This window comes from Primulina huaijiensis, chromosome 3, assembly GCF_012295235.1.
Source record: "Primulina huaijiensis isolate GDHJ02 chromosome 3, ASM1229523v2, whole genome shotgun sequence".
NCBI lineage: Eukaryota > Viridiplantae > Streptophyta > Magnoliopsida > Lamiales > Gesneriaceae > Primulina > Primulina huaijiensis.
This window is the reverse complement of record NC_133308.1, coordinates 2,216,106-2,227,538: the sequence shown is the minus strand read 5'-3', so window position 1 is coordinate 2,227,538 and position 11,433 is coordinate 2,216,106. Positions and strand designations below refer to the sequence as shown.

At 31.0% G+C, this 11,433-nt stretch overlaps 1 protein-coding gene across 3 annotated transcripts; it reads left to right on the top strand.

The window, feature by feature from the left end:
• The first annotated feature begins 5,620 nt into the window (after positions 1 to 5,620).
• On the top strand, positions 5,621 to 11,141 carry LOC140972065 (uncharacterized). Of its 3 annotated transcripts, XR_012174430.1 has the most exons (11): positions 5,621 to 5,800; positions 6,436 to 8,418; positions 8,520 to 8,649; positions 8,752 to 8,840; positions 8,939 to 9,171; positions 9,311 to 9,397; positions 9,486 to 9,585; positions 9,677 to 9,881; positions 9,962 to 10,089; positions 10,573 to 10,633; positions 10,730 to 11,141. XR_012174430.1 is itself a non-coding variant. In XM_073434536.1 (10 exons), exons 1-9 carry the CDS (start codon positions 5,708 to 5,710, stop codon positions 10,063 to 10,065), a joined length of 3,024 nt encoding a protein of 1,007 aa, XP_073290637.1. In that variant the 5' UTR covers positions 5,621 to 5,707; the 3' UTR covers positions 10,066 to 10,089; positions 10,769 to 11,141. The 3 variants fall into 3 exon arrangements, 2 of the variants coding, with proteins under 2 accessions (XP_073290637.1, XP_073290636.1); XM_073434536.1 differs by lacking the exon at positions 10,573 to 10,633 and having other exon boundaries at positions 10,769 to 11,141; XM_073434535.1 differs by lacking the exon at positions 10,573 to 10,633.
• Positions 11,142 to 11,433: the final 292 nt, after the last annotated feature.

Here is an 11,433-nt window from a genome sequence, read left to right as displayed (position 1 = left end):
ATTTAATTATATTTAAAAAATGATACAAGAATTATCTGATATAAAAATAGATAATCTTAATAAATATTTCTTGGGTATTATTCTATCTATATTCTTTATCAAAAAGAAAGTCAACTAATATTTTTCAAAGCCTTGGTTTATTATTAAAATTTAACGACATGAAATTGAATAAATATATTTGCATTAATTTTAACTATTTTTTCCTCTTTTAAAGACTATAAACAATAACAAGTACTTATGAGATATTCTTGCAATTAACGAATTAGTATTTTTATAAGAGATATATATTGACAAATCAGCTACAGCTTTTTTTAACATTAAAATATATATCTTTGAATGTATATTTTTTAAAATTATTCATTAGCATTACTCACTATTTTTTCATAGGCAATGTCAAATTATTTGGTTTTATTTACTTGTAGATGAAGTAAACAGATGTTTTTCACAAAAATATTATTTTGAATGTGATTTATTTTATTTTGTAGATTTATAATCTTTTCAATGATTTATATAGGCAAGAAGTTTATCTTTAATTTGGTAAGGATGTTTTTGTAAATCAATTATTATGATGCCAAAATTGTCAATCTACTTATGCTAGTCAAGGATCAAGTTGCCAAGAAGATTGAAACTCCATATTTTTTCCCACAAAATATTAATTTGAGAATATTGTAATAAATTTTTTTTTTGATTTTATTTGTTTATAGATGAAATGAAAAAAAAAATTTCCATAAAAATTAGTTTGTATAATATTGAAATACCAAAATTCTTTTGTTTTATTTGGTTATAAATATAGTGAATTTTTTCCAAAAAAATAATTTGTGTAAGGACATGATGTTAAATATATATTATTTTATATTAATTGAGATTAATTAATTTAAAACGATGAATTAAAATAATGAAGCCAAATAATAAAATCATGTGGGTTGGTCTTATGAAGAAGGTTCGAGAGTTAATTACATTTCACAAAAATGATACGAAACATTATCGGATATAGAAGAAAGATGACCTTATAAATATTTTGTGAGTATTTATTCTATCTATATTTCTTTATAAAAAAATCCAACTAATATTTTTCAAAACCTTAGTTTATTAGTAAAATTTAACAATATATGATTGAATACATATAGTTTTACTAATTTTAACTATTTTTTGCCTTTGTAAAGGTTAGAAACTATAATAATTACTTATTTGATGAGCTTGAATTGAAGAAGATGTATTTTTATAAAAGATGGATACAAGCAAATCGGTTATAGCTTTATGTAATCTGAAATGACATATCTTTGAAGATAAATTTTTTAAATTAGTATGAATAAATCTTTACAAAAATTATTCATTAGCATTACTCAATATTTCTCCTTATGATTGATGATAATAAAGGTCAAAATTATTTGGTTTATATTTGCTTGTAGATTAAGTGAACATATACTTTTCAAAACATATTAAATTGAATATGATTTGTTTTATTTTGTAAATCTAAAATATTTTGAATGAGTTTATATATGCAAGAAGTTTCTAAAGAAAAAAATTAATATAAAAATAATTTAATACTTCCAACAATGTAGTATGAAATATTAAAAAAAATATGTTGATCGTAATTTTAAATTTTTGTATTTAAATAATATATGGCATACATCTATTATATCACTAAGAGTTGAACACTTTTTGATAAATATAATATAATATTAATCAAATCATAATTTTCAGTTGTTTAGAAGATGGAATAACAAAAATTCATTGGAATATACATTTATTCTCAAAATGGACAAAACGATTTAAATAATTTATATTTATAATTGAAGATATTTAAAATAAAATAAATATTTCAATAACGAAAACATGGAATGCAAAAAGATATCAGTAGATTCCAAACAACAAGAAATTAAAAAAAAAAAGACGATCATCAATTGTAACTATATTGAAATATAAGTACTAGACGATAACAACACAAGAATGAATATTGAGGATTATGAAATTGTTGCAGGGAAAGATTTTCAGTATCAAAATTATTATAAAAAAAACGCCCACAAAAGAATCAAAAAATACAGATATAAAATACAAATGATTGATGTTGACAACACCATAAGATTTGCTAATGAAGATGATGAGAATATTGTTTTTTCCACAAAGAATAAATAACTTATGACAAAAAATAATCATGAAAGCAATAAAAATTGAAAATATACAGGAAGCAAACATTTGACGCAATAATTCAATTTAAGGTTTAGAATATATTATCTATATTGTATTTTTATTTTTCATAAATAAGTAGCACATGGTAAAATAAATGGTCAACGCTATGTAGTATACTTTTTTCTTCTCTCAAATTTAATTTTCATAACTATTATGATATCAATTCTATATTATATTTTCTCCAATGTCTAATTTATACAAAATTATAAGATTTATTACTAATATTTTTCTACAATTATTAATTTATTTATATTGCGCTTGGATGAATTGATTTCAAATTCATATATTAGAATTATAATTTTATTGTTAACAATGAAACCATATATCAAATCTTAAATCCACACGTGACTTATTTATGTATTATTATTTATATAAAGTAGAATAAATTTCAAATGACATCATTATTGGGTGGACTTGAAATATATCATAATTAACATGAAATACTAATGTATAAACATGAAATAAGTGGATTTGAAGTTTACGATGTTACTTCTCTAAATAAAAAAAATACATTTGAATGTATTGAAATCCATGGATTTGAAACCCTTCTATCCAAGAATAACCTTAGATTTATAACACATAAAATTTTTGAACAAATATCTTTTGCACTCATTTATAATACGTGTTGTACAAATTATATTACATTTTCTACTGATAATGCTAAAGGTACCATCAATATATTATACTGCGATATTTATAACAATTATATCGTGAGATTTTTTATTATTTAATGAGATTTTATATTTAATTTATTATCAGATTTTGATAAATGAAATTTTTGTATTTGTAAGAATTATTGTACAAATTTAGTTGTACATGTAGGCTTACTCATTTTCTATTGACTAAAATAACATGAAAATCATTAATATATTATTTTCTGTAAATTAATATCTTCTTATCTCATTCTTTAATAATAATTATTGATAATAGAAGTGTATTTTTACGTGCGACGCACGTGTCTTTACCTAGTACCTACAAAAGTATGGATGATGGGCAAAGTTTTTGCATCGTGATTTTACTACATTGTCCAAAAACTATGCATTGTTTGTATTAATTGCATGGGCATTGGTGGAAAAAGTAAATAAAATATAGGGACAAATTTGGGATATTGGATTTGTAATGTATTGATTATTTATTTAAGTATTAATTGCATGGGCATTGGTGAAAAAAGTATATAAAATATAGGGACAAATTTGGGATATTGGATTTGTAATGTATTGATTATTTATTTAATTGATGCTTTTATTTTTTTTAACTCATTAAACACATGAGGATGATAGTGTTTTTATTTTTTTAATAGAAAATTGTAAAATAAGAAATTTTGAAAATAATATTGCATAAAAATTGAATAGATATTCGATAATAAAAAATACATTAAAGAAATAATATATTATTTTATACATAATTCTTAGAAAAATTATTAAAAGAATATATTTTTTAATAAAAAAATATATTTTTCATTAAAAATATTAAAAGAATATATATTTAACTATTATATTTATAAAAGTGTAAAAAGGATAACAAAGTTTTTCATTGTAAATTTTCTACTATCCCCTTAAATTGTGTGCTGTTAGATTAATTGCATGGAAATTTTCTACACAATTTATGGGAAATCTATGCATTACAAATGAATATATGATTGATAATAATCAACAGCTTGAATTTTAATTTGAGAAACAATTTTGAAAGTAAGGTATATAAGTTTTTAATTAATTTATTCGTCTAATATAACAAAAGATTGAACTCAGATAAATCAAAAAATGATTCAAATTATTTTTAAAAAAAAATCAAATTTTAATTTTTATTAAATAATTAATATTTACGTGCATCGCACGTGCTTCTTGCTAGTAATCGAAAAAGAACAAATTTATTTATTGCTTACCAACCAAAGCTAATTCTTACATAAAATTCAAAATCATGGAATTATTTCAAATAATGCTTTTATTAGTGATTCGACTTACATTTTTTTAACTAGTGATCGCATACTATTCACCTTATTTGATATAAATTAAGAGAAACATACACTAACTTTTTCTTGTTCATTCATTCTGATTTGATGTAAAAGATAATTAAATTAAACTTAATATGATAAAATTATATGCGCTTCATATTAAAATTAATCGTGATGTTGGTAAAATTAAATATTAGTTATACGGGTGAAAGGGATAAGAAATGAAGTTATATAGCAACTAAAGACCTTACTCTAGGATAAATACAAACTAATGCAAATTCACAAGAATAATACACAGAACCCAAAATTTCTATTGAATTATATAAGAAGTTTATCTAATCTGTTTTAAATTAAACTATATGTCAAATATAAATATTCACCGTAACAAGTGAAATAATATACAAGTCTGACAAAAAAATTCATGAAGTTAGCATACCCACTCAACGTATCCATCAATGAAGTGACATTCATCTATTGTATGTGATGAAGTATCCAAATTATATATCCAATAGGTTTGTCACCTTATTGGTGCGAATTCAAACTATACGCAAAATTCAAATATTCACCGTATAAATGAAATAATATACAAGTCTGACAATGATCCAAATTTTAGATTAATTAATTCTATCACTCTTTTTTTTTATCCTTGCCATTGTTACTGTATGTCCATTCTTATCCTCGAACTATATCATCATTTTCATCCATGTTTCTAGCTAATTGGGGAATTCTATCCCCGATCTAGCGGAGATTAAATCTTTGTTTTCGTCTTTATTTCTGCTTCAAATATTCATTGAGTTGGTCAATGTATATTTTTACCATTATTATTATTATTATTAATTTTCATTATTATCAAGACAACATCGAAGATGGAGATATCATCCTCATAATTACCCTGATTTGTTGTGAGGATTTTAAAAAATCTCCGAACTCATACCCGATAATACTTCCTTCGGAGTCATCATGTTTCGAGTTTTTTTCCAAACCAACCTGACAGCCTATTATATGGTTAGAGAACAAATTAAATCAATTCACGTGAAATTATGTGGAACATGTATGTGGGGGTAGCGCATCCCAACTTATATTTTTTTCTTGGAATCCAAGTTATTCAATTTCTAAATAAAATATAATTTTCCTTTCCAATTTTTTTTGGCCCAAAGATAATTTTGGAGATGTGAAATTATTAAATTGGGCGAGACCGGGCTTTAGCTCAATGGTCTCACCCGTCAGATTAGCTGTCTCCCTCCCCGAGTTCGATCTTCCAACGTATGTTGTAATAAAAAAAATTATTAAATTGGACGATTTTGACCATAAACTAATATTTGAATGTGTTTTACTTGAATAAATATATAAATATAAAAGTCAACCATTTATTTATTTTAACTACTATGTCTTAGTTACCTTTTACAATCAAATTTAACGCCCACCCAAAAATATTGAACTATGGGGTAGTAAAAATCAAGACTCTGATTTACCGGGGTGGCACTGTGCAATTTACTCCGATCAAACTCGTCCTCATTTAGTGCTAACTCACACGAAGAGCCACAAAAGGGATTTTTTTTTTTTGCAATGGCGGCGGATTTCCAACAATCGGAGTGTGGAAGAACACGAACAAGAGTGGTAAACAATCGCGGGAAACTTCTTGTGCATGAGAAAGTTGAGGTAGTGTACTATTATCTTTTCTCTTTTTTTCTCGTTGTTATTATCGAGTAATGGCAGAGTGATCTGGTTTTTATGTGGGTATGCAATAGAGTTTGATTATCTGGGTTCTTTTGAGTGAAAAAAATGGTATTTTTCGAAATTTTCTGGTTCATTGTGGATTTCTCCAGAGCCTAGTGATGCGATAATCTAATCATGCGATATTGTTTCTTGCTTTCACCTGTATTATATTGTGTCCCAGGTCGCCCACTCTTTTTGTAATTCACGTTATACCACGAAAATGTTCGGTGAAATTTTTGGTTGCATGTGGGTTTTGTTTTGGTTTTCATGCAAGGGGGAATTGTGATGTGATGCATTTAAGGAATCGAAGGGGATCGAATGTATTAGATTATTTTCTTGATTGGGTCCATTTCATCACGCAAAGCTTATTCTAGAAATGAATCATTGCATGGATTTCCATCAACTGTTCTCTTTTTTTCGGTAGCAAATTTCAAATTTTCGTCGGGATTGTCTGAATAAATATGCCACTAATGTTCCGTGATACCATTTTTTCTTCAGCATACACTGCTATGATTTTCTATTTACCGTCTCCTTTTGGGTTTGGGTAATTTTTGTTTAGCGTGGCGATTTATGTGCAGGTGAGGAGTCTGGAGGAGGGGTGTCTGGGCTCATGGCACCTTGCGACAGTGATTTGTTGCCACAATTCTGAGCGTACTGTTCGGTTTGAACACATTCTCTGTGATGACGGTTCAGATAATTTGATAGAACATGTGGAGGTATCTCCTGTAGTTTCCGGGGTTGTCACTGGTGAAATTGTAAAATCGGATTATTATCGAGGGGTGATAAGGCCTTTGCCACCTCCATGTGTTCCAGGGCCAAGGTTTCTACACTATGGACAGTGTGTTGACTTTTTTTACCAGGATGCGTGGTGGGAAGGTGTGATATTTGACCACGTAGATGTGAACATGCAGCGGAGGATTTATTTCCCTGATATGGGTGATGAAATGGTAGGAAGCATTGATAAGTTGCGCGTCAGTCTAGACTGGGATGAGGTTACTGAAGAATGGAAACCTCGGGGTAACTGGCTGTTTCTTGAACTGATGAAGGAATTCGAGCAGGATGGGCCTCTGCCTGTTTCTGTCAAGCAAATTTGGTATGAAGTCAGGGGGAGGAGTGGCTTTGAAAAGCTCAAAGAATGGACTTCTTGTGTACAGTCTGTTTGGAAAGAATTGGTGCAAGAGGTTTTACGTGATAATTTTGTGATAGTCATCAACCATCTTTTGAAAGATGTAAACTCTTACTGGCACGAAGCAGAGCTAGGAAATTCTTTGCCGACTTTTTCTGAAGCAGCTCTTGATGCCGTTCTGAAATCTAACCAACTTGTATATAATTCTCTTGAATATACGTCCACTGAAAGTACATGCCAGCTGGGTGATAAAGGAATGCCACCAGCTTGTTGTCTAAAAGATACATTCCTCAGTCAGGATCAAGAGCTTGCAGTTCAGATTGACTTAGAACATATCTCTACCAAGCTCGTTAATGAACAATCTATATCTGTCTCTGCTCCTACTCCTACTCTGCAAATTTTATCTCAAAATCTAGATGACACAAACAGAGGAGCTCCAGCTACTAATCTAAGTTCACATTCTTTAGAGCTCAGTATTTCAACGCAGAAAACGAGGCTTGAGTGGCAGTCAGTCATACCTGGCTTGGTTCCTGGAGCTGAGTTTTGTCCCAATGCCATTGATAAGTGCACTGAGATGTATAGGCTGAACCAAATGCCTAAAAGTCCTGATCTATCAAATGCTAGGAAACATCTATTGCATTTGGGCTGGAAGATTGTGTTTGCTGATGATAACGGGAGGCAAATCGTACGTTATTATTCCCCTGACAGGGAATTGTTCTACTCACTTCGTCAGGTTTGTCTAAATTTTAAACACGATTTTAAACCGAATGAGCCTACTGTGAAAGGACATGTTCAATCATTTGATGGTGAAGCTCATAAAACCAGCATCCAGCAGAAGAAGAGGAAGCATGATAAACCACGTTGTGTTGAAGGTTTAAGACTGTTCAAGAGAGGAAGGAAAACCCATTCATTAATGGAAGAAAGAGGAGATAAGGAAGTAGATTCAACCTCAATATGTTGGTTAAGTAAAAGAGTTAAGAGATTAGCTGAATCTTCCTCTCAACGAACCCCTCAAACCCCTTTGTCGCGGTTGATCGACAATGATATGGTTTTGCCGAGAGCAAAAGTTCAATATCGTAGGCGGAAAAATGGACGTTCAATGGCTGAAGGCAGAATAACTCGTGAAGGGATCAAATGTAGTTGTTGTCATAAGATCTTTGCTATTAGTAAATTTGAGGCACATGCTGGAAGCACGAATCACCGACCTTCTGCTAATATTTTCTTGGAGAATGGAATGTCTTTGCAGGAATGTTGGTTGCAACTGAAACAATGTATTAGTAACCAAAGTTCAAGGCCAGAATCCAACAGTAAAAAGAAGGCAAAGCGGCACACTAGAAAAAATGACTGCATATGTTCTGTCTGTCACTATGGAGGAGAGCTACTTTTATGTGATCTGTGCCCATCATCTTTCCATGCTCATTGCCTTGGTTTAAAGGTATTCTCCTGTAGAATCATCTTATGTTCAACTTCAACCCTTCATCGTTTTACTTCTGATAAAGTGATTGAGAGAGCTAAATTCAGTTTTATTATTCTCAGGAAGTTCCAGATGGTGATTGGTTCTGCCCATCATGCTGTTGCGGAACTTGTGGTCAGGGAAGTTTCGCCAAAAATGATGAACAATTTGCAGATTCCTCTTTTCTCGTATGTAGTCAGTGTGAGCACCAATGTAAGTTAGCTTTATGGTTGGTTGTAATATTCCTGTACTTGCACAATAAAGATGCCAATTCAGGGGAGCTTATATCATACTCTAATTATCATTTTCGTGCAGATCATACTGGGTGCCTCGGAGATAAAGGGACTATAAAGCTTGATACTTACCCTGACGGACATTGGTTCTGCCAAGATTCATGTGAAAAGGTGCCTAATTTGCTGTATTTGATTCATAAATTGCTGGAAATGACTCGTTTTATTAAATACTAATGGAATATTTTTAATTTCATTCGATGTTTCTGCAGATATTTTGTGGTTTGAATGAGATCTTGGGAAAGCCTATTTCTTTGGGTTTCGAAAATTTAACTTGGACCTTAATAAAATACAATAGAACAGATTCGTATTGTCATAATGCATCTGATAACGAGGATTACAGCAAACTCAATGTTGCTCTCAGTGTGATGCATGAATGTTTTAAACCAGTCAGAGAGCCTGGCAGTAGACGGGATCTGGTGGAAGACCTGATCTTTAGTAGTAGGTGAGAGTTCGTGCAGATATATATGCTCCGATAGATGGTTTTACAGAAATCATGTGGAATATATACTTATTCCGGTTGCTTGTGGGTTATACACGGTGCACTAAATTGCATAAAAATCATTATATATCTGAAATTGCAGGTCAAAGCTAAAGCGTTTAAACTTTCAAGGTTTTTATACTGTAATAGTGGAGAACAAAGATGAATTGATTTCTGCAGCTAATGTGAGGTATTGTATGGTAGCATATTATGGAATTATATTCTTCTTATTTGTAATGTTAAATTATCTCTGAATTTGTTGTTTTGTTCGACTCCAGGATCCATGGCAAAAAAGTGGCGGAAGTCCCACTGGTTGCGACACGGTTTAAGTATCGTCGACTTGGAATGTGTCGCCTTTTGATGAAAGTACTTGAGAAGGTGCGGTATTTCTTTTACTATTTAGGCCCTTCTCTTTTGTTGTCCTCTTTCCCCTTTCTTCGCTAATATTGTTCACCGACTCTTTCTACAGAAACTCATCGAGTTGGGAGTGGAGAGGCTCGTTTTGCCAGCCGTTCCTGATGTTCTCAACACTTGGACCACTTCATTTGGATTCTCCGTGATGAATGAATCTGAGCGACTAAACTTTCTTGACAATATCTTCTTAGATTTTCAGGGCACAGTTATTTGCCAGAAAGTCTTAAGAAGTGATTCTTCCAAGTTAAGCCAATTAACGGGTACTTACAAAATGTCCCGTAGTACTTAGTTTAAGTGTGCGTATCTACTATCAGAGAATATGACATACATCTTTCTGCAGAAACTTGGGAGAAAACGAGTGACCATGCAGGGAAAAACATCATCGAGTTGGATGCAGATAGTTCTGTTTCTGAAGTTTTACAAACTGAGAGTCGAGAAGAGTGAAAGTGTAGATCAAGGATGTACATGGTAATGCAATTCACTTTATTTGTGGTATACAAATCTTGACTCGTTTTGACACTCGTGCTCCATTATAATTTTTTTGCAATTTCTCATCACTCTTATTTCTAATTATTTATTTGCGGTTCATGTCATCGTTTGAGTTATTAGTCTTTAAAAGTGCACAATCTCGGTTTTGATACCATGGGCTCGTGCTGCTTCTACAAGTAAACGTCGAAAATGAGTTGTGTACTGCGTTTAAAACGATTATTTATTTCTTATTTTCTTTTGTTCTAAGAGATTATATTAGAGGTAACTGGGGTTATTGGTAGGATTAAATTACTGAGGAATCTTTGATCTTAATCTCTCGGAGGTGTATATCACAATTGACATATGTACCGGAGAAGACCATCAAACACACCAAACACTTTTGTCTTCGTTAACAAGTCTCCACTGCAGCTCAATTGTCGAGATTTAGCTTTAGCCCTGATTTATCGTGCTTCTTATACTCAGCATCGCAAGTGGTAGCAGCGATAACATGAGCATTCATGGGTTGGCTCCGGTGGCTAACCTGGTACTCAATGATAAAAATTTTGAACTATTTTCATGATTCTGTCATCTTTGAATTTTCATTTTGTTACGGAAGTTTTGATGTGAGTTGCGTGCACAGGCGAATCTAGAAGCTCATGTAAACTGGATACCTTTCCAGGCTAACATCAGCACGGGAGTGCCCTGAAGGAGTCAATAATGAGAACCACAGTGAAGACAACAGTGTTCCTCTCCAAATGCTGCTATAAACGAAGGAAAATATCAGCCTGTTGAGCTTATTTGTAGAAGTTGATTGGAGGAATAAAAGCTAAGCTTATTCTGACAAATTGATGAACGCCCACAGCACTAATAATCTCTATTTTTTTGTTCCTTTTTTGCCTCTAGTCAGTAGTTATTAACTGGATGTGGCTGAGAAATAGTTGAATGCTAGCATTTATCACATAATAGAATGGCTGTAAATCCTGCTCATTTCGCTCTCTCGGGCGGTAATTTGTTGGAGATATATCCTGTAATGATCCGATTTAATTATATGTTTTTTGGCGATAATTAAGATTAATTATTTTAAATTGAGGAATTGAAAATAATTAAGTCAAATAATTAAATCGTGTGTTGAAATATGTATTAGAAAATATCAGTTTATAGACGATATTAAAATACGTATTTAAATTTTATAGCACACGAGAGTTGAAATAAAATAAACCTGGTCAAATTTCGAACCCAAAAGAAAAGATAAACAACACATATAATATTAATATATATAAAAGTAAATAAATAAAAAAAGAAAAAAGAAATCATCATCATCAGCATCACCGATTTCTCTCTCCT

Excerpts from the sequence above, each read along its gene's own strand:
- LOC140972065 (XM_073434536.1), top strand. The coding sequence starts at position 5,708 with ATGGCGGCGGATTTCCAACAATCGGAGTGTGGAAGAACACGAACAAGA. Across the intron at positions 8,419-8,519 it reads CTCATTGCCTTGGTTTAAAG|GAAGTTCCAGATGGTGATTG; the intron begins GTATTCTCCTGT and ends TATTATTCTCAG. Across the intron at positions 9,586-9,676 it reads TGATGAAAGTACTTGAGAAG|AAACTCATCGAGTTGGGAGT; the intron begins GTGCGGTATTTC and ends CTCTTTCTACAG.